The sequence below is a fragment of the Pinus tabuliformis genome, chromosome 4_1 (genome assembly GCF_031772625.1).
Source record: "Pinus tabuliformis cultivar Carrire ecotype Pingquan chromosome 4_1, CPIR1, whole genome shotgun sequence".
NCBI lineage: Eukaryota > Viridiplantae > Streptophyta > Pinopsida > Pinales > Pinaceae > Pinus > Pinus tabuliformis.
This window is the reverse complement of record NC_142303.1, coordinates 640,628,618-640,652,864: the sequence shown is the minus strand read 5'-3', so window position 1 is coordinate 640,652,864 and position 24,247 is coordinate 640,628,618. Positions and strand designations below refer to the sequence as shown.

The window sequence follows — 24,247 nt, the reverse complement described above, 5'->3', positions numbered from 1 at the left end:
AGGGAAGATCTTAGCTGGGCTCCTGTTTGGATAAGGCTATATTCACTTCCATGGGAATACTGGGAGGAAAATTCCTTACAAGAAATTGGAAATGCTCTGGGCGAATTCATCAAAGTTGTAGAGGAAACAAAACTGTGCAGATACACATCATATGCCCGGATCTGTGTCTACATGGACCTCAAGCAAGCCCTGCCAGATACGGTAAGTCTATTCCATGATGATATTGAATGGATTCAGCTGATAGATTATGAGCATGTACCGTTTAGATGTAGAAAATGTCATGATCTGGGCCATCTCTTCAGAGATTGTCCTCTAAACAGAAAACCCCCATCTCAAATGGACTCAGACAATCCTGCTCCTGATGGGTTTACCAAAGTGGTAAATCGCAGAAGAGGTCATAAGAAGTCGGCAGCCAATACCAGGACCACTCCAGCTAACTCGTCAAAACCCTCAACTAGCAATAGCTTTGCTGCTTTGGTCAGTAATGATGTTCAAGAGCCCGAAAACCCACCTCTAAATGAGAAGGAAACCAGTAAAGAAAAGCAAAACGGGGCCTCACCGCAGCCAGGGGAGAGCCAGTTCAGCAAATCGATCCCTCATACCCAAATCAAACTCCCAGCCTGGAGTTTCCAAGGAATGGAAGTTGATAATCCAGCACCTAGCTCAAAGGCTGTAGAGGAATCAACTGAAGACTACCAAGAGCCCCAACTCATGGAGGAAGACCCTGAGAATATAGATATTGGTGAACTGGATATCCTAGGACTAGAGCGGGCACGCAAAACAATAAATTTTGATAAAATCCCAGACCGGCAAGTTGACAACCTAGTGGAGGTCCTCACTCACGCACAAAAAAAATACTCTCTGGGGGTTCAGATTGGTAGTCAATGGGATGGAAAGTTCATTACCAAAGACAACAAAAAGCGAGGGAGGAAAACCACTCTCGAAAGAACTATCAGAATAGGAGAAGTGCTAGTTGAGTCAGGCAGATATGCTAAGCTGACCAAGTACTTCAACATCAACCCCAACCCTTCTCAATGAAGCTGATCTCATGGAACATTAGAGGGCTCAATAGCCCAAGGAAAGGCAGACTTCTAAAAAATATGCTTATGCAGGAAAAACCTAATATTCTTTTTTTGCAAGAAACAAAATGTAACTCGACAGTTTTGGAAAAAATGGCAGCAAAAGCTTGGCCAGGAGGGATGGTAACGGCTGTTGATGCTCAAGGGGCGTCGGGAGGACTTGCAGTTCTTTGGGATGCGCGAGTGATCCAACTTGACAACATACACGCAAACAAGAACTTCATCCAAGCAATATTTCACATAATCGGCACTAACATCCATGGTCATATGACTAATGTGTATTTCCCTCAGGAAACTATACACAAAGCTGAAATCCTGGACACCTTATCGGAGCTCAACTCAAATAGGTTGCACCCGCTATGGATTTTTGGAGGTGACTTTAACATGATTGCAAGACTGGAAGAAAAACAGGGAGGCAGAAACAAAAGCAACAGAGATGGGAACATTTTAAAAGACTTCATACAGAATAATTGGTTGATAGATATACCTTCAAATATTGGCATGTTCACATGGAACAACAAAAGAGAAGGTTTGCAACAGATAGCTTCACGCCTTGATGGATTTTTACTATCAGATAACGCAATTCACTTGGGGGGAGAATTCATTGCTTCCATACTACCGATATCGGGCTCTGATCACTGGCCAATAGAATTGCAGTGGAATCGACCCGGCAACAACATTCGACGTCCTTTCTAGTTTGAAGCTTTTTGGTTAACCCATCCGGATTTCAATGAATTAGTCAGGTCAACATGGCTCAACTTTATTCCCTCTAATGGCTCCAAGATGTCTAAGTTCCAGCAGAAACTAAAGCACCTTAAAGGTGAAATCAAACACTGGAATCATACATCTTTCGGCAACATTTTTCAAGCTCAGAAAGCCCTTAATCAAGAAATGAAGAATGTGCAGCAGAGGATCATAATTGAAGGACGCTCTGAGGACCTAACAAAACAGGAACAAACTCTTGAAGCTCAAATCTTAGCCAGAGCAAAACATGAGGAAACACTATGGCGACAGAAATCAAGAGTAAAGTGGCTGAAGGACGGGGAAAAAATACAAAGTTCTTTCACAGAACCACAGTGCAGCGCAGAATGAACAACAATATATCCCACATTAAAAATGAGTAGGGAGCAAGGATTGAGACTCACGAAGGCATTGAAAATGAATTTCTCAGGTATTTCAAACAAGCTCACCAAGAGCCCAACATAGATAGAATGCATGCTATTGACAGAGTTCTGAGAAACATTCCCAAATTAATCACAGAGGAGCATAATCTTCTCCTTCTTCGTCCCACAGACCTTCAGGAAGTCGAGAATGCTGTGCGTCAGTTGAAAGCAGGGAAAGCACCGGGTCCGGATGGATTCACCTCCAACTTTTTTCACAACTTTTGGGATCTAATCAAAATGGAGGTCTGGCAAGTTGTGGAAGAATCGCGCACTTTAAGATGGATGTACCCAGGGCTGAATGCTACCTTCATTGCTTTAATCCCCAAGGAAGAGAAATCCAATACTCCAGATAAGTACAGACCGATTTCTCTCTGCAACATTATTTATAAGATTGTCTAAAAAATTATAGCTACCAGATTGAAATCATTTCTCCCTCTCATTATTTCGCCAGAGCAATCTAGTTATGTAGAAGGCCGACAGATTACGGATGGTATTATTCTAAATCATGAAATAATACATTCTCTGAAGCAATCAAAGAAACCAGGTATGTTGCTTAAAATTGATTTATCCAAAGCTTTTGATAGCTTAAGCTGGGTTTACATTCAAAAAATTTTAAATGCCTTTGGCTTTGCCCCTTCTTGGGTTAGATGGGTTTTGAGTTTGTTATCTTCCTTGTTCTTTTCTGTGCTCATCAATGGTATACCTTCGCCCACTTTCCATCCCTCCAGGGGTATCAGGCAGGGAGATCCCCTCTCTCCATTCCTTTTTGTCATTATGGCAGAGGGGTTGGGAAGAAGCATCAAATCAGCTCTGCACTCTCAGCGGCTCAAGGGTTTATCCTTTCTCAATTCCCCCACTTACTCTCATCAGCAATTTGTAGACGATAACATGCTCTTTGGCCATCCTTCTGTTCAGGAAGCGCGCCTTCTCAAAGCTCTCCTATCGGACTTCTCCGAAGCTTCAGGAGCCAATATTAATCGAATCAAGTCTCAAATATTTTTCTTCAATACTCCTGTCCCCACCCAAAATGCCATAGCCCGCATTCTTGGTTTCACTATTGCCTCTCTTCCTTCTAAATACCTTGGAGCGCCCTTAATGGCCTCGGCTCTCAAGCATTCCTCATGGAAAATCCTGTTAGAAAAGCTAGAGGCGCGTCTTTTCCTTTGGACTCACAGGGCTCTTAACATGGCCAGCAGACTAGTTCTCATTAAAGCTGTTCTTCACTCCATGCCTCTGTATCTTTTTTCAATTTTAGCAGCTCCCAAATGGGTGCTCAAGGAAATAAAGAAGCTCCAACGTAATTTCTTATGGGGCAACTCTGGTCCCAATCGAAAATGGGCTCTTCTTAAATGGGATAAAGTCTGTCTTCCGAAGAAGGCTGGAGGCATTGGCCTAAGGGATCCAGGACACAAAAATGAAGTCATGGGAGCCAAAATTTGGTGGAGATGGCTCTCAAAACCCAACACTCCCTAGGCCTCCCTATGGACAGCCAAATATGCAAACAATAGCCCTATCGAAGAAAGAATTCGAATGTCAGAAGTAAGTACGGGCTCAGTGATATGGAATTCGGCCATTCAACATAGGAAACTAATACAACAGCATAGCTTCTAGGAAATTAAGAATGGCAACACAGCTAGGTTCTGGGAGGACTCCTGGCAGCAGCTCCCAAAGATCAAGGACATCCTCTCTAACCTTCACTTACCAGAGCAAGATTTGCATGAGCTAGACAAGGTTAGTCAATTCTGGAATCCTTCTTCCTCACAGGGATACAGACGTTGGACTGAGGCAAAATAGATCTTATGGCACGGCTCTGAGCAAGCTCAGACCTCTCTATCCTCCGAATTACAAAAGAGGCAAATCCTCTCTTCAGAAGGAATGGACATTCTAAGGTGGGGATATGAAGAGAAGGGCACTTTTACCACAAGGGAAGCATACAATGTAATCATCAAGGAACGGATAATCAAAGATGTTCTATGGAATAAAATCTGGGATTCCTCCAACTGGCCGAAGGTATCCACCTTTCTTTGGCTCCTATGTCAAAATAAAATACTCACTTGGGATAACCTCAGAAAAAGGAATTTTTATGGCCCATCTATATGTCTCAACTGCAAGCAAGCAGAGGAATCAGCTTTACATCTTATGCAGACTTGTCAAATAGGACGAAAGCTGTGGGAAAAGGTTAGCTTCCGTTGCCAAAAAGAAGGCAGAGTTCATGGGGACATTAAAGCTACTGTTCGTAACTGGAGTCAAGCGCCATACCAAAGCAAACTCCTCAACACTCTTTGGCAGCTTATTCCTGGTCTACTGATGTGGAACATCTGGAAGGAACGAAATCGCAGGGTATTCAAGGACCAATCCATGTCTACAGAGCAGCTCTGGACTAGGCTATGCCAGAACATTAAAGAATCCCTATCCATTAAGCCCTGGTCCCAGGAAGACTTTCCAATGCTACCGCAGGAACAATCCATCTGGGCCAACTGGAATATTCATCTGAATCAAGAGCCTACATTCAAAGGCAGTCCTTCTCTGCGTGATCAAATCCCGACAAGATGGATTCCACCGCCCAGCAATATGATTCAACTCAATTTCGACGGAGCCTCAAAAGGCAATCCAGGAAAAGCAGGATTCGGGGGAGTCTTTAGAGATCATCACGGAACTCCTTTACTGCTCTTTCTTGGATCAAAAGGTTGGGATTCTAACAACTCAGCGGAACTAGAAGGATTATGGCGAGGTCTCATTTTAGCTCAGGACAGAGGACTTTTCCCACTCATCATAGAAGGGGATTCGCAAATTATCATAAACATGGTTACAAAAATCATGCAGGGTACTCCCACACACAAGGTCAACAGCAGTTGGAGAATGGCTCAAAGACTTGAGCTAATTGACAAATGGCTTTCTCAACACAGGGCAATTTCTTTCAAACACACGAGGCGAGAAGGAAACAAGCTGGCTGATTTTCTAGCCAATATAGGAGCGGAATGTGGGTTGGAGTTCTTTGTAGGTTCGCTCTCCAGCATTGCCTCAAAGGATCAACTCTCAAATTACCACAACATTGTGAAGAATGATATGAACCAGGAAGCAGATACACACCCAGATGCAGGTGTTCTCGAGGTGCATTTAAGGCGGGTTAACTCTCCGCCGGCAGCTGGCTTCGCACCTGGCGATCCGGCACGGCTCCCACAACCTCACCGCGATTGATATGAATGCATTGAGGTACAGGCTGATGGTTAAGCATTCGACAATGAATGCACGCCCTGTTCGAGATCCCGCGCAGGCTGTTTTATTCATGGCTCAGCTTCTGGTTCTGGCTATCGCTCTCATCGGGTCTTTCCATATCCGTCTGCCATTTTTACCGCATCCCTGTTTCGCTCTAGCTGCTTGGGGGCTTATCCGGAGTCTGTTCTTTACCTGGTTCGCCCACTCTTGGCCCTATTCTGTCTGGTCTTGTTTAATCCCCTTCTCAGGTCTCTCTGTCTTTCTGAAGATGGTGCGACGCCGTGGTGTTTCTCGCCATGGAGGCACCAGTGGTAATCGTGGTCGTGTTTCTCAGCCTGCTCCCCAGAATATCATTCCGCTGGCTTCGGCTTCCCCGTCCTCTGATCATGGCAGGCCCTTCCCGCACAACTCTTTTCAAACCACCCGTTTCAAATTTCACAGTCGGCTCAATAAACCCATTCTATCAGCCAACATTACGGTTATCTTGGCTGAGGAGGAAGATAAGCCCAGCAGCTCTGTTCATACCTCACCGTCACAGTCTCAGGACGACAATGTGCTTCAGGGAGACGTGGTTGGAACTATGTTCAATTGTGAAGATTTGCAGGAAGCGGGGAATGTGCCTGAGGCACCTCAGCCTCCAGTTGATTCTGCTCAGCGCAATTTGCCTGCGGTTGAACCGGAGCACCCTTCTGGCGGCAATCTGAATTTGGTAGCTCCTCCAGGTGGCGGTGACATGGGAGATGGGGACAATTCCGTTGACATGTGGATGGGCTCTCCTTGCCGGGTGGAAAAGGATGCTCCGGACTCTCTGAAACATGCTTGATTTTTACGGTACAACGCCTACTGATGGCAGTCTCCCTTCTGGTCTTTATATCATTTTGCTATGCTTCTCTGGATTATGTCAATTCTGTTCTGTATCAAGTCCTGGCTAGGTATCGATACCAGCCATTATAGTCCAATGTGTTGTATCAGGTCATGGCTCAGAAAGCCATTGTTTTTGCTAAATTTTGTATATGGCTATCAGGGCAGAACGATTATTAGTAACGCCATAGTCCTCGATAGTTTTGCAGTGATGTTCACAACTTTGGTTCACACTTTTGTCTGTAAGGGCTCTGGAAAACATGTCTTGAGTCTTCTCAATCCCGGGATTGTTGTCACAGGGGTATATGTCTATCAAGATATCTGGTTGTGGGATGGCTTCAGCCTCCTCTGAGGTCTTAACCTCTCTGTAAATATTTTTCTCTTTTTAATAGATTTAGCCTTTACGTAAAAAAAAATAGTTGGCTTCTATGGGGCACAATAGTAACAATATGGGGACTACATGGGTACATCAATATAATAAGGGGGTTGTACTAATAACAATAAGGGGTTACACTAGTAGTATAGGGACCTAACATATTTGAAATTAAAAAAATAAATAAAAATAAAAAATAAAAAAATCCATATTTCAATAATATCCATATATATACAAAGAGAGAGAGTTGATATTGACCTTAGCAAAATATTTTAATGTTCAGAAGGAAAAACTATTTAAAAGTAAAATATTTTAGTTACCCTTAAGAAGAGGAAAATGTGTAACTCATTCAATTTTTAATATGAAATAATATTAATAATAAAATATTCAAAAATACAATTTGAAAAATGAAAAATTTCACATGGTATAAAGAGAGACATAAAACCACTATAGATTCATCTTAATCATAGGTTTATTAATTACTAAAAGAGATTAAATCTCATTTTTACATTCTTAAATTGTTTTGGATATAATGAGATCTGATGCTTCTCGACTCTTGGTAGATCCGTGATTAAAATGAATCTATATTAGTTTACCTATGTATTTAATTATTAGACATTATATCTATATTAGTTTACCTACATTGGACTAATATGACATAGCCATATATCATAAACTAAATGTACATTGAAATAAATGATTTATTCTTAAATATCTTGTCAAACAATCCTGATTTTTTGTTTAGAAACATAGAATTTTTAAACAAACCTATGCTCATATGTTGTTCCCACCGCCACTATGCTACCTAATTGTTATAGACATTTTTGTGCCTCGCAGCATGGAGCATGAAATGTCAATAATTACAGGGATCCTCAGTCCCTAAACATGTTGTTCTTACCCCTAGAGGAACAAGGTCAGCAAACCACAACACTTCCTATCAGTTCTCCACCTGAAAACACTCAAAAACAGGCTATTTTTGGATCATGTCAGCTGCTCCACTGAGCATCTGCGCTGAATGTCAACTGCTCCTCCTTGTACCTGCGCTGAAAGTCAAAACCGATGAAGGCTACCTGCGCTGGGCGAGATTGGCCAAGTGGCACAGGCCGTTTATCGGGTGAAATGCTTTATCCAGAGGGTCCGAAGTTCATTCAAGTGCTGAGAGGTGCCCTGTAATACAATACAATACAATACATTATTTTTCATTCTGTTTTCATGATCTAGCGGAGGCGGGCATTCCCATGTTCAGCTTTATAAATACATTTTGGTACATAGAACAGATGATCGTCTGATGGTAGACTGATAATTTTCTGCTGAAATTATCATCCTTTGAATAGGATGATCATCTGCTGCAATGATGTACATGACAAATGCTTTTATATTTCCTGAATATGTATCGCAGCCCGGATGGATGAAACTAGATCCGGGGTCTTCAAACTCGTTCGATCTTCACTCTAAGTACAAGTCGATCCATGTGAGAATTTCGCTGAAGTCGAACATGGAAAGACATCGCTTGATTACCGGTCAATAATGAAAAACCGTTAACAAGCGCGAGAGGAATCACCGATAATGATAATGACCCTCAAGGTACTGCAGTACAATTCACGTGGCGTGAATAAAGGACTTGGTGTCGAACGCCACGCAAAATCTTCTGGTCGAAGGTCATTGATGTATACCTGTCGCCGGAAGTGAGAAACTTGCCATTGAGGCATGCAAGCTTCAAAGTACTGATGGGGGTGTTCCTAGATCAACTTCTTGGATAATGAGCTGAAGTCGACAAGAAGCGATCCGTCAAAGGAGGGCCTTAATGAATCCCACATCAATGACACGGAACGGAGCTAATGATTTTAGTGGAGGTGAAAACAAACTGTGACATATGATTCAGGGTGGCGATCATGAATGGATGAAGGATAATGTATGGCAGTGGATGGGACACGGTTGACACTTTCAGAATGACCTCTCTTGAACATATAACGACACTGATGCGATGGATCGGTAGCATTACCCCAAAATGTGGATGGTTTGGCGAAGACCATGGTGATGAGACCGGTGAATGAAACAACCCAACCCGATGTGGTACGGAAGAAAAGTGTCATGTTCAAGAGCGACTTGCTACCATTAAGCTTTGATGTTCTCCCAATTTTTCCCCAGTCATTTCTGACCAGTACCTCTTTATTTTTGTCAAGCTTGAGGAGGATAACATATGCTTGTTCTATAACCTTCCCTTCGGGCAAGCCCATCGCTATGATTTAACGAGCTTAGCGATAGGGAAACTCGTTCTCGTCTAAAGACAAGTTTGTCGCTATTTAATCATTTTAACGAGTCTAATGACAAGGAAAACTCGGTCCTTTTCATTTTTAGAGAGTCTGAAAAGGTACAGAAAGTTAACTCCATAATTCCTTTTTCGTCATCTAATCCCTTAAGTCCGAAAAAGTATAAAACAATACAGAAGGGATGGGTGTTCGGTACTTTTAACGAGCCGAACAAGACAAGCGCTCGATCTTTTTGTGTAATAATCCCTCAGGTCCAAAAAGATTAAAGTCTAAAAGAGGGATAGCTCTTCCGGTCCCTTTAACGAGCTGGAAGGCCAGAACTCGGCAAACTTTTCATATTTTACGAGTCAGAAAAGAGCTCAAAGATGACTCGTCTTTTGAGGAACGAGTGATAAACAGGGATAGCAACTGATTCCAGGTACAAATTGGAATTTTCCAATCACGGTAGTGTCACAAGGATGGCTAGGTGAAATCACTCTTCGCAGATGTTCCTCAAAATGGGTAAACACACAAATGGAAGTGAATGATTGGCCAAATGACGGTGGAGGTGACGGTGCACAAACACGACCAAGGCTTTTATGGCTGATGAATTTACGATCTCAGAAGGTTATTTACCGGGATAGGTTCTTTTTTTAGATAAAAATGAGCTTAAACTCTGGAGGGAACATTGCTCACTGCTTTTATTTATTTTTTAACGAGCATGAAGACCGCGTTAAAACTGCTCGGATCTTGCGTTGATTTTTTAACGAGCATGAACCATGTGCTAAAACTGCTCGAAATACCAGTCATAAAATAAGAATGCCTCCTCTAAGGTTCCATTTTTTATAGAGCTTGCGCCTTACCAAAGCTATGCTCCAACTCATCCTTCCTTTATGTAAGTTTGGAAAACGGTTAATCTTAAAACTAGATAAATAACCGCCCCTAGCTTACACTCCAAAAGGTTTGCATGCCCCCAGGTATAGGATAGAATTTCGAGGCTGCCCCTCTTCTCCCCCACTTCTGCTCTTCTTTGGGTGTTCCCAGCTACTTGTCACCTTGCTAATCTAATGTTTAACGATACTAGTCTTCTCGTTATTTTAAGGGGTCTTACGCGGTACTTGTCTTCCCGTCGGCCCAACTTTTAACGAACAGTTGTTTGTGACAAGAGAAGAACACTTCTCAAAGACAAAACATTGGTGTTATTGAAGGAGGCTTGCCTCTTTCTTATTATCCAAAGACGGTTCTATTCGCTGCCGCAAATCAATCTCTTTCTTTGGTGATGTCTATCATTAGGTTACTCAAAGATGGTTACCCTATGTCACAACAATAGAATCTCTTTCTTTGGAGGCTGCCCCTACTTATCCTTCAAAACATTTGTTTTAATGGGTGAGGCTTGCTTTTCCCCAAAGATGGTTACTGCTTGTCGCAATAAGGGAATTCCTACTTGGGCATTGCCCACTTCTTTAGACAAAGGTGAATGACTCTTTTGCCAAACACATAACTTTAACAAAAGAATACTATTCCAGAACAACCCCTCTTCCATCCACGGACGGGGTACGGACTAGTCATATTCTTCTGCGGAAATTCTACCTTATACCCAGGGTTTCTTCTGCCCGAAGCAGACCAGGGTGCATGCCCCCTGGGTTCCAGTCTTTCTTTCCGAATCACTCGCACTCATCGGGAAGGAGGACTGGGGGGGGAGGCATATCTTGAGTGAACAGACCATTTAGGATTGGTATTTGACTATTTGCGATGCGAGATCCCGGAAATGAAAGTTGGTCTACGAGCTTGACCATCCTTCCTTCGTGTGGAAAACACATTACTCTAAAGAGTGAGGAGACTATCGCTCCTATGCAATAAATATAGTCACGTCCAAGGAGTAGGTTATAATCCAAGGGTCCTTGGACGACCATCACGTTCAAATTAACGGTCTTCCCTTTCAATGTAACAGGCACATTGGGGAGGATTCCTAATGGTCGACTGGTTCCTTTATCAAAACCTGAGAGATTTCTTAACTCAGGTAAAAGCGCCGGGGAACCCAGTGCTTTCCAAGCAACAGAGGAAAGGATACTCACAGACGCCCCTTCATCAATGATAGTACCAGCCATAATCATTCTATAGATCTGGACAATGATTCTGAATGGTATACTGGCTGGTAACCGGGGTCTGCCTAGTTGATTCCAATCAAAGGATACAACCAGGTTGCTTGGTGGTGGGATCGAATATACGGCCGGGTATGACCCTGATGATGTTCCTTCCTGCGATAAAGGAATGGGCGCATTGCCCTGACGCTCATCAGAGTCGGTGCTAATGAAAAGAACCTGGATGGTGTCATCCTTATTCTCTTCAGTGAGGGTGTCGCATGAAGATGACTCTTCGGCGACGGTGTCATTTGAAGATGAAACTTCTGAAGGTAGAACCGGGTCAACTACCGTATCGACCTTTGGAATTTCGTCTGGTCTGGATTCAGTAGGTTCATTTTCAGTGACTGACGCTTCAGCCGACCACTTGAGCGGGCCGGCTGTATTTTCAACCAACGAAGGACTTGGCACGAGTTTTTTGTATCCAGGAGGAAGTTTTACCGGTGAAACTGGATGATCTTCCAAAACTCTCTTCGCTTCGTCTAGGAAGGGACAACGGTGGATGGCATGACTGCCTTCACACAACTTACAGGGGAATCTTACTCCCCCTTTTTGTCTTGATCCTTCACTTTCGCTGGTTGACGGAAAACAATCAACCTGATTGTCAGAGGTTGATGCCCCCGAATTGTGCAGACGAGGGGACCAGTCCCTTAGTATCCGGGGAATACAGGGACAATCTCTGTGGAAATGGTCTCCTCTACATATGACACATGGCGATTTAGGCCCGGTCTGTGCAGTGGGTGGGTTTTTGTCAGATGTCTTTTGCTTGCCCCCAGTCGCCTTAGGCTCCTTCTTCTTCTTTTCTTTCTTCTTCTTTTCCTTCTTCTCCTTGGGAGGCTGACTTTTGCCGGCTCTACCTTGCGAAGACGAAGGATCAGAGGAAGAACTTTTGGAAGTAGAAGGCTGGTGGGCAGCTCTAGACTGATCTAACTGTTGACTCGATTGATCAGGAACCATGGTGGCCTGAACTACATTGGTTGAGAACAGCCAAACTGGCAGGCCTATTGTCAGTCCTGGAAGCGACAATGTGGCCATATGGGGCGCACCAACTTCTCCCCAAGAGGAGAAAGGACTAGGACTTCCATCTTGTGGACTTCCTTGGTTGGGGCGTTCCATGTTCTCAACTTACAGATCAACGCGGGAATAAGAGGTGATTATGTTCCGTTTAAAATGAATTTTATAACGACGCTTTATTAGACACAACTTTGCTTTTTCATGTTTTAAGAGTCGAGAAAAAGCTAAAGATGACTCTAGTCGCCTTCGATGTATTAACGAGCCCGAAGTGACAAATTCTCGGTTGGACTTTTTCAGTTATAGAGTTTGAAAAAGGCCAAAAGAAACTGCTCTGGAGATCTAGGCAGAGGGTGTGCCAAACCTTTCGCGAAACCACAGAATACGTTTTACGGTACGGGTGGTCAATCTTCGTGAATGCTGTGTTCACTGCATCGCGATCAGTAGGGCGGCCGACACGGCTTCCTAAGGATAAAGGCTTTATTCCTATAGGGGTCTCCCAATATACTCAACGGTACGCGGGAGCACAAGTCCGTATTGATACTTATCGCTTCACCGTGGAGGAATCACCCAACCACTCAACGCTAAGATATCACGTTTAACGACGCCGGAACACGTCTCTAGCTTAAACATCTATGTGTTTGCGTTATGTTTCAATGCGTTGTTATGTAAATTCAATTCATTTTAATGTTGATCTTGCTTAGCAGTTTGCCTTTAAGGATCACCACGAGATGTATATATATAACTTCCTAAATGCAATCTAAGATGAGAAGCAAAACTTTTTAATCTTTCAACTTTGAAAACCTTAATCTACTGAGGGACAAGAAAGACATCAACTTTTCACACAGATCATAGAACACACACTAAATGCACTTTTTCCTAAATCAACATGCAAACTGTCAATAATGCACATGCACAATGCAGATATTTCTTTTCTTTATCCTTAATGTTGATGTAAGACAAAAAGGAAACTGTTGTATAACTTTGAATCTAATTTCAAGCGAAAGTAAACAAGCTTGTCCAAAATCAAAAGACACCTTAAGATCAACTTGTTTAGACACTGGAAATGTATAGATTCAAACCACAAAATGAAAAACAAACAAACTCAAACAGCCATGAATAGTAATAAAACTAGCTCTTAAGATCACAAAGACACTTTTACAGTTCAGGATCTAAGAGGCCACAACTATACTGGTTTGCTTTTCACAATGGGAAACTGTAACTGAAACAAGAAATACTGAAAGAACAATCACAGTTTCATCACACAACTGAGGCAGAATAATGTCAAGGAAAGTTGGTTTACAGCAAGTACAAATGACAAGCAATCAACAGCAAAACAACAGTGAAAACAGGGCCAAGACTCAGTAGGAAACCTCAGCAAGACACTGGCTAACTGGTCCAGCGCAGGCTCTGGTCTGTCAAACTGACTTTCAGTGCAGTTCCCGAAGGGAGTACCTGCGCTGAAATGTAGACTGCCTTTGGGCAGCCTGCACTGAGACACGAGAGTTGCGTTTACAAGGGTTTCCGGGTCATAAAAAGCTCAAAAATTCACTGTTTTTGCTGAAATAAAAAGCTATAGGTCAAGTACAACCTAAGGGATGATCAAGAGGATGAAAAGCTATCACAAAGAGCACAAGAGTCCTTGTGGATCAGCTCTTCAATTCATAAACTTGCTCAGAATGACCCTATCCCTACTCTAAGGGTGATAGTTCCTTAGCAACAACTGAAAGTAAAGCTTTGATATTTTTCCTTTATGAAAGTACAGAGAAGGAAGAAAAGATTGACCAACCGATGTCTTTCGCTTTTGTTGATCCTGTCTTCTCTCTTTGCCTCTTGTTCCCAGCTCCTTGCTCCCTTTGCCGGCCCAGCTACACAAAGATCCTGCAAAAACAAGAGAGGGAAACTACAAGAAACATGTACTCATAACTGATGCATGGATTAGAATGGATCAAATATACAGATAAAAACAATACATCATTGCAATACAAGTATATAGGAGAACATCAAAAGCTTTATTGATAGAAGAAAAAGGTTCTGAGAAGGTTACAACCATAAATGGCTCCAATCCAGCAGCACCTCCCCAGCAGCAAGAAATCTCCTCTTCTCCTCTATAAAAGCAATCACCCAATAGCTCTAACTGTAAACCAACAGCACTTCCTTGCTTTGCACAAAATTCCAGCCTCCCTAGACCTCATAGAAGAGCTCTATATATAGGAGATTTGGAGAAAGGATGAGTCAGCTTGAGACTGACCTAAAGCTGCCTTGTGTCCTCTCCCTCTTCAGTTAAACTTCAGTTCTTGAGTCCACTTGGAGATCCTTGCTTCCACATGGAGATCAAGTACCTCTTACTCATCATAGGGCGAATTCCTTGAACCAAGTGTCAGTTTGGAAGCTTCCTGGGCAGTTGACACCTTGCAGAATGACTGTGCCACTTGGCCAATCTCGCCCAGCGCAGGTAGCCTTCATTGGTTTTGACTTTCAGCGCAGGTACAAGGAGGAGCAGTTGAAATTCAGCGCAGATGCTCAGTGGAGCAGCTGACATGATCCAAAAATAGCCTGTTTTTGAGTGTTTTCAGGTGGAGAACTGATAGGAAGTGCTGTGGTTTGCTGACCTTGTTCCTCTAGGGGTAAGAACAACATGTTTAGGGACTGAGGATCCCTGTAATTATTGACATTTCATGCTCCATGCTGCGAGGCACAAAAATGTCTATAACAGTTGCCCCCTAAAGTATGAGGTCGTTTATCGGGTGAAATGCTTTATCCAGAGGGCCCGAAGTTCATTCAAGTGCTGAGAGGTGCCCTGTAATACAATACAATACAATACATCATTTTTCATTCTGTTTTCATGATCTAGCTGAGGCGGGCATTCCCATGCTCAGCTTTATAAATACATTTTGGTACATAGAACAGACGATCGTCTGATGGTAGACTGATAATTCTCTGCTGAAATTATCATCCTTTGAGTAGGATGATCATCTGCTGCAATGATGTACATGACAAATGCTTTTATATTTCCTGAATATGTATCGTAGCCCGGATGGATGAAACTAGATCCGGGGTCTTCAAACTCGTTCGATCTTCACTCTAAGTACAAGTCGATCCATGTGAGAATTTCGCTGAAGTCGAACATGGAAAGACATCGCTTGATTACCGGTCAATGATGAAAACCGTTAACAAGCGCGAGAGGAATCACCAATAATGATAATGACCCTCAAGGTACTGCAGTACAATTCACGTGGCGTGAATAAAGGACTTGGCGTCGAACGCCACGCAAAATCTTCTGGTCGAAGGTCATTGATGTATACCTGTCGCCGGAAGTGAGAAACTTGCCATTGAGGCATGCAAGCTTCAAAGTACTGATGGGGTTGTTCCTAGATCAACTTCTTGGATAATGAGCTGAAGTCGACAAGAAGCGATCCGTCAAAGGAGGGCCTTAATGAATCCCACATCAATGACACGTAACGGAGCTAATGATTTTAGTGGAGGTGAAAACAAACTGTGACATATGATTCAGGGTGGCGATCATGAATGGATGAAGGATAATGTATGGCAGTGGATGGGACACGGTTGACACTTTCAGAATGACCTCTCTTGAACATATAACAACACTGATGCGATGGATCGGTAGCATTACCCCAAAATGTGGATGGTTTGGCGAAGACCATGGTGATGAGACCGGTGAATGAAACAACCCAACCCGATGTGGTACGGAAGAAAAGTGTCATGTTCAAGAGCGACTTGCTACCATTAAGCTTTGATGTTCTCCCAATTTTTCCCCAGTCATTTCTGACCAGTACCTCTTTATTTTTGTCAAGCTTGAGGAGGATAACATATGCTTGTTCTATAACCTGCCCTTCGGGCAAGCCCATCGCTATGATTTAACGAGCTTAGCGATAGGGAAACTCGTTCTCATCTAAAGACAAGTTTGTCGCTATTTAATCATTTTAACGAGTCTAACGACAAGGAAAACTCGGTCCTTTTCATTTTTAGAGAGTCTGAAAAGGTACAGAAAGTTAACTCCATAATTCCTTTTTCGTCATCTAATCCCTTAAGTCCGAAAAAGTATAAAACAATACAGAAGGGATGGGTGTTCGGTACTTTTAACGAGCCGAACAAGACAAGCGCTCGATCTTTTTGTGTAATAATCCCTCAGGTCCAAAAAGATTAAAGTCTAAAAGAGGGATAGCTCTTCCGGTCCCTTTAACGAGCTGGAAGGCCAGAACTCGGCAAACTTTTCATATTTTACGAGTCAGAAAAGAGCTCAAAGATGACTCGTCTTTTGAGGAACGAGTGATAAACAGGGATAGCAACTGATTCTAGGTACAAATTGGAATTTTCCAATCACGGTAGTGTCACAAGGATGGCTAGGTGAAATCACTCTTCGCAGCTGTTCCTCAAAATGGGTAAACAATCATATGGGGGTGAACGACCGGCCAAATGATGGTGGAGGTGATGGATGAAAACACGACCAAGGCTTTTAAGGCTGATAAATTTACGATCGCAATGGTTATTTACCGGGATAGGTTCATTTTTTAATGAGCTTGAACTCTGGTGGAAACTTTTGCTCACACTTTTCTATTTTTTAACGAGCATGAATTCCGCGGTAAAACTGCTCGATTCATGGTCAAATTTGATTTTTTACTTCTACTAGCTTTTCTCTTTTCAAATGTAGTACTTCACCTTCAATTGCTGCAACAAACTTTGTTAGAAATGGACAATATTTGCATGAAAATGAGATTATAACCCTAATATTTAACTTTAAACTGTGTAAAAAGTCATAAAAAGGTGTTTTTACCTCTCATTTACCATTTCATTTGCATTTTGCTTGTTGGAGCTCTGGAGGTGCCTCTTCTTCCTTGATTTTCACCAGCTGATTCCGGGAGATTCTGTGGACGATTTTCGGCGCCGTTTGGACCAGGTAGGAGCTAAACCTTAGCCCTTCACTTTCATGGTTTCCTTTTTCAGTTTCATGCACATTGCTTGCAGGGAACTTTGAACAAAATGTCCCTTACATGGCGAGAACGAGAACATGAAGCAGAGGACATGGTTGCACTCCATGACCTGGTCACGGTGAACGCGCTTCGGAACTGTGGCCTACTGAAGTTCTTCCGTATCTCTAGCATGAGAGCACAGATTTCTTTACTGCAGTATATGCTTGATGCTTGGGATCCTGTTAACCAAGTATTCCAGATTAGGGGGAAAACCATCCCCTTGACCATAGAGGACATGTACTTCTTGACTGGGTTGTCAAGGCGGGGTGCCCCCATTTCTTTGTCAAGTACGGCTCGAGGGACTAATTCCACCAGAGACTATATCCGTCAGTATTGCCGGGAAGGTTCACAGCCGAGCAAAGACGGCAAGATCAATATCCGTGACATCACTGACAGGTCTCTTAGGTCCATTCTGTTTACCATTGGTAGGATGGCCGGTAGCGCAGCTTTACATGTTGCCAACAGATCTTACATGCAGCACGCCTTGGAGTGTCTCCAACCGAAAGTGTTTAACTGGTGTGATGCAGTACTTGTTCAGATGAAAAGTCAATTGACCAAGGTAAAGGACGGGAGGCTGAAGAACTTTGGATTTGGTTCTATTCTGACTGCCTTCGCCTTGGATAAAATCCCATTGATGCAGCCTCAGTACATCATACTTGACTTGCCTTCTCCGACCGAGCCACGCATGCAGAGGTGGGTTGACCACATGTCCCGACATGCTGGTCAACCTCAGATTGCTTTCACTGAGGCCTTCTTTAGGTGGTTCGAGCGTCAGGAGATGGTGTTTTCTGAGTATCCATATGTGGGTATGGACTACCGAGGTGATCCGGACTTGGTGCTACCGGATGGCGAGCAATGGGGCGCTATTGGTAAAATCTCTGACCATGTCACTGTTTATTGTTTTTACTCATGATGTTACTGTGCAAAACTAATCAAACTCTTGGGTGCATGCAGATGTTGGTCCTGTTCGTCCAGCAGCCCGTCCACGATCGCCAGCTGCTGCCCCAGCAGCAGAGCCTGCTAGGAGAGTTGTTATTCGCGACCTTGGTGATACTGAGACACTTACAGCTGTGCAGGAGCAGGTTGAGAGCCTTACTCGTGGTCTTCCGGATGTACAGATTGACGAGTTACCTTTACAGTTGCAGCGGCACACTATTGGCGTGCCTAGACGATGGACTCGTCTCTTGCGCATGATTGCACAGACCGTGACGTACTATCATGAGCACCACTAGGCTAGGGTGCCCCCTAGCATCTTTTTGAGTTCTAGGTCATGCGACCAATTTTGTTTTGATTACAGCACATCATGTACAAACTATAAACAACTTTATATATTTTGATTTTCGGGGTTTATTCTGGTTTATTTGTGATCCACTTGCATAGCACCGATGCATCTCTTTTTATATATGTCGTAAATGTCTATCTAATACATAGTTTATTAATGAATCTGTTAATGTGTTCAAGTTTCTGGAAATATGTTGGTATTGAATTGAATCAAACTCTCTTTCCAAAATCTTAACCCTTAGAAACATTCGATAAATGGCTGGATTGCGGACTGAATATATACCAGTGAGTTGTAGTATCACAAGCTGTGAGTCTAGCCTAACAATTAGTCGGCGTATACCATGAGCGATGGTATCATAGAGGAGTTCAATCAACGCGCTATACTCAGCGATGTTGTTCGTTGACTGCCCAATACACACACCTCTGAAACTCACTAACTCGCCGCTTGGATCAAAAATGGCCCAGGCTGCGGAGGACAAATTCCGTGTACTACGACTCGCTCCGTCGACATATCCTACATATGTCTCAGAAAAATTCGACATCTGCAACAAACGAGAAGGGTGGATTACTAAACCGAAACAAACACTTTAGCGAAAACAAAATACAACAAAAGCACTCAGGTTACTATTCAGGCATAGTAACGCTTGAGGTACAACCCGTTGCGGGGTTGTGCCAGTGGTATCCCGTCATAATCCATTAACTCGTAGGCTCCTTTTGCTAACACCCTTTTAACAATATAGGGACCCATCCATAAGGACTTAAATTTTCCTGCTCCTAATTTGTCGGATTCTTGGTCGTAAAGCAAAACCAAGTCACCCTCAGAGAAGATACGAGGTTTGACATTCTTGTCGAACTGTGCCTTGACTCGTTTCTTATGGGCTTCGTTCGCCAAAGCGGCGTCGCGACGGTTTTCATCCAACTGGATCAATTCCAAGAAACGAGCCTCTTCTTCTGAGGTTCCGGGGAGGAGGTCAATTGCGAGTTTAAGAGACGAAATTTCGCACTGGATCGGTAAGACTGCCTCCAGGCCATACACCAATTGGAATGGTGTGAACCCAGTGGCGTTCTTTACCGAGGTTCGGTAAGCCCACAATGCTGAGTACAGGAGTAGGTGCCATCTTCTTTTGTGAACCCCGATCATCCTTTGCAACATACGCTTCAGGACCTTGTTGATTGCCTCAACTTGTCCGTTGGCTTGTGGATAATATGGGGTAGAGCTGTCGTGAGATAGCCCTAGTTTGGCAGCTAATTCAACCATCATGTGATTGCGAAAATGCGATCCATGATCTGTCACTATAGCCTGCGGAACGCCGAACCTGGCGACTACATGATTAAAAAAGAAAAGGGCAGCTGTTTCACCAGTGTTATCCAATGTAGGCATCGCCTCGGCCCATTTGGTAAAATAGTCAACAGCGACTATAATATACCCATGCCCCCCGGTCGAGGTGGGGTTACATTGCATGAAATCGATGCCCCACTTGGCGAAAGGCCCAACAGCAACTATAGGCTGCAAAGGTGCGAGCGGTCTCCTGGTTTTGCTATCAAAGATCTGACACGCATGGCAACTTCTGACAGCTATTATGCAATCTTTAAACATAGTTGGCCAGAAATATCCTGCTCGTAAGATTCTTTGTGCTGTTGCATATCCAGATTGATGCCCCCCGCACGCGCCTGAATGACAATCATTCAGGGCTTTCTCGGCCTCCTCATGGGTAAGGCACCTCCTCAGAACCATATCGACACCACGACGGTAAAGTGTATCACCGACGATCATGTAGTCTTTAGATTGGTATCGTATACGCTTCTGTTCCGAGTGTGAGGTATTAGGCCTAAATTTTTGGGTTTGGAGATAAACAATGATGTCTCCATACCACTCATCGCTTACTGATATCAGAAACAAATTTTCATCCACGATTGACTCTTCTGATGTTTCATCGTTGGACGACGATGGGAGATCGCATAATAATTCCGCGAAAACTAGAGCTTTCTTCGATTTGGATTTTACAAAATCCAAATCAAACTCTTGAAGGATCGCTATCCATTTTGAATATTTGCCCCCAAGCAACTGTCGCGACAGTATATACGTCATGGGGTTGCAATCTGACAGAATGGTAGTTTTCCTAAAGAGGACATAATGTCGAAACCTTTGAATCGCTTGAACAGCAGCAAGCGCTAGTTTTTCAACATAGGAATATTTACTTTCTGTGTCATTTAAGTTTTTACTTAAATAATAAATAGGATGTTCAATTCCATCGACTTCTTGCACTAAGACCATCGCAATGGTCGTATCTGCTGCAGCTAGATACAGGTTAAAATCTCTTTGATAGTCCGGGGCGTACATTAATGACGCTCTTACTAGGGAATCTTTCAGAGCGTCAAAGGAAGCTTGCGCAACCTGGTCCCAGACAAAAGGTACATCTTTTTTCAAAAGACGAGTATAACCTTTGGCAAGTTCTGCGTAATTTGGAATGAACCTCCTCAGAAAGTTTGCTTTCCCTTGGAGTTTCTGAATCTGAAGCAAATTTGAAGGTGGAGGCAAATTAATGATTGCCTGAACCTTACAGGGGTCGAGACGAATCCCATCCTTAGAGACTACAAAGCCAAGTAAACGACCAGAACCGACGCAAAACACACACTTGTGCGGATTGAGTCTTATCTTGTAGTGTCGGCAACGTAGAAATATTGCTCTCAAATGCCGTGGATGATCAGTCTGCTTCCGCGAATGAGCCGGAAGATCGTCGAGGTAAGGTTGAACGATGTTCTTGATGTCATGGAAGGCATAATTCATTGCCCTCTGAAACGTCGCCCCTGCGTTCTTTAAACCAAAGGGTAATTTTCGATAAGCGAATGTGCCCCACGGACAAATAAATGCAGTCTTAGACTGGTCCTGTGGGCGGATATTTATTTGATTATACCCGGAAAATCCATCGATAAAGGAAAAGATTTCACATCCGGCGCATTCATCAATTATCTGGTCGATGAAGGGTGTAGGGTAGTTGTCCTTTGGACAAGCTTGGTTTACATCCCTATAGTCGACGCACACTCTTATCGTCCCTTGTTTTTTCATAACAGGGACAATATTCGATACCCAATCGGTTAGAGGAACCGGGTAGATGAATCCAGCATGGAGAAGTTTTTCAACTTCTGCCTTAATGGCAGCGGCTTTTTTGGGGTGCACCTGTCGAAGCCGTTGTCTTACTGGTTTGACATCAGGATACATTTTAATCTCATGTTCAACTATGCTCGAGTCAATGCCTGGCATTTCATCATATGACCATGCAAAGACATCTCTAAATTCGCGAAAGAGAGCACCATATATTTCCAGTTCTGAAGGGGAACAACTTTTGCCGACATGAATATTCTCTACAACATCAGGTTTTGTCGAGATGTTTATGGCTACGGTCTCTTCAATATTGGATAGGTTTTGCTCTGAATCCACCGTATTTACAGTATTTGTTAGGAATTCAAACACTGAAGGGTGATATAGGTCGTGTTGAGTTTCTTCTTCACACTCTGGAAGAAGGGAACGATGGTGGTGATCATTCCATGGTGCCCCCTCAATCATCATTGATTGTAAGATTCCTTCGTCAGTCCCATGAACTTTTGACCATGGATCTAATGGGGTACCATATTCTCCAAACCTATCTACCCAAACGCTTGACGAGCGTTGATTTGGGCTCGCCTCCCATGCCTGAAACATTGATTGCTACAATATTTCTATAGGGCTAGGTGGCAAAACCACTTGATAATCCATGACGACTTTGTCTCCTGCGACCTTCGAAGAAGATACCATGTTGCATGTTGCTACAAACGGGATATCCCCTACATGGAAAGGAGGTGGCAACGTGAAAGTTCCCATCATTGTGGGATCTTTTAGCAAGCCTACTCCGATATCTTGCACTGAATGGTCGCTCCCATGGATCATGGGAATGCTTCCAGTAACTTGTGAACCATTAGGGAGGAAATTCTGTTGGTCGACGATCGTAATCCCTCCTTCAAACGGGAATGCGATCTTCCTAAAATATTTCGACACTACAGCTGCCATGGCATATATCCATGGTCTTCCCAGTAGGATGTTATAGTCAAGATTGCCATCAATGACTTCAACATCAATTTCCACTGTTTTTCCTCCTAGTTCAACCTTAAAGTTATTTAGGATACCGTACGGAGTGTACGTCCTACCGTCAAATGCTTTCAATGTCGTCGAAGATCGCGACAAGGTTGGAGATCCAAGAGTTTTCCAGCAACTCATCGACATGATACATGTCGATGCTCCCTCATCAATAATCGTTCTATGAACAGTTTTGTTGAGTGCTTTCACTTGAATAAGGAAAGCTAGTTGCGCTGGTAACTGGGGATCATATCCTCTGTGATCAAAGGATACAAGATTGGAATCTTTAGGATCCACTCCACCAATTGCTGATAACAATGCCTGCCTTTGGGATGGACAATTTTGCAGTACCTCAAGAGTCGACATAGCAGATGGCGATTGGGCCAAATCTTCCACTATGTTATAATGCTGTGCCGCTCTGGCGCGAGGATTAAATGTCGACTTGTGTACTACTCCCTTAGGTGGCTTTATTATTAATTCATGCGTGAGGGGGGGTACAACTTCTGCCGAAGTTGTTGTCGAACTACTGGGTTGATCTTTCCCTTTGTCGTTCGACACCGGCGGATTCCCATAATCTTTATTCCTGGTCGAGATCAAAGCATCATTTTGCTTAGAAACCGACAACATAAGCACTTGTGACGGGGAAGCATTTCCACTATCAACCATATTTTGACCTGGGGTGGGAAATGGATCAGTCAACACGGCTGAAGTTTGGGAACTTTTAAAGAACCTCTTTAACTCAGCTTTGAACGGACAGTTCTTTGTCGAATGATCCTTTTCATCGCATATCTGACATGGATAAATTTGTTTCCCTTGCCCAGGAGGGTTTGAAGGAGTTTTTTGAGGGGATGACTCACCCTGTTTCTTCTTCTTCCCTTTGTTTTGTTTCTTCTTGCTTCCTGGTTGATTGGAGTTTTTGCCTTTATCTGTAGATACAGCATTTACCTCCGAAGCAAGAATCTCTTGATTTGCTTTTTGATTCGAAGTCTTACGGGCTTTCTTATTTGAATCCTTTGTCGACTTAGCGTTTGCAGTTCCAATCACGCCATCACCGGCATGAGAGTCACTATTCGATCCGGGAGGAGGAGGGATTGAAAATTCCGGTCTGGGGGCGTCAGGTATCTTATCATAGAGCGTGCCCGACTGAGTATATACTAAGTCCAAATATTGAGCACGAGCAATAACCTGCTCCTCTGTTACGATGCCTCCCTTGGCCACATCTTCTGTTATAGCAGGAAGAAGCGACTTTATAAACCACTCAGCTAATAGCTGATCTGGAACATAGGTCTTTACCATTCTGCGACGACGACGCCACTCATGTATATGATCTGATATATGTGTGGCCGTTGTCTGCTTGAAATTGGTCAAGATCTCTGTTCCAGTTTCGTACCTTATAGGTAACTGAAAGTGTGTTAAGAAAGTCGTGGCTAGGGAACTAAAATTGTCGAAAGAGGCTCTAGGTAATTCAATATACCATTTAGCCGCCGGACCAGTCAATGTCCTCTGGAAAAGGCGAAGCCTTATCGAATCATCATTCAAGGTATTCGACGAACACCACAGATGGAATGTCATCACATGATTCGACGGGTCTTCCCCAGGATTTCCATTGAATTTAGGAATGTCCGAAGGAAGTTTGTGAGGAATCGCTGGCCACCAATGGGCATAGGCGATTGGATCGTTCGTCAATCGATGTAAATCTGGTAATTCTAGAGTTGCCACGAATGGCAACTGCTGATTCAGGTTTGGCGAGGCGTACCCAGGATACGATGGA

The 24,247-nt window shown here is 43.3% G+C and overlaps 1 protein-coding gene across 1 annotated transcript; it reads left to right on the top strand.

Moving 5' to 3' along the window:
- The first annotated feature begins 1,172 nt into the window (after nucleotides 1–1,172).
- LOC149177681 (uncharacterized) lies at nucleotides 1,173–1,775 on the top strand. Its single transcript, XM_089421837.1, has one exon. It carries the CDS (start codon nucleotides 1,173–1,175, stop codon nucleotides 1,773–1,775), a length of 603 nt encoding a protein of 200 aa, XP_089277963.1.
- Nucleotides 1,776–24,247: the final 22,472 nt, after the last annotated feature.

Excerpts from the sequence above, each read along its gene's own strand:
- LOC149177681 (XM_089421837.1), top strand. The coding sequence starts at position 1,173 with ATGGCAGCAAAAGCTTGGCCAGGAGGGATGGTAACGGCTGTTGATGCT.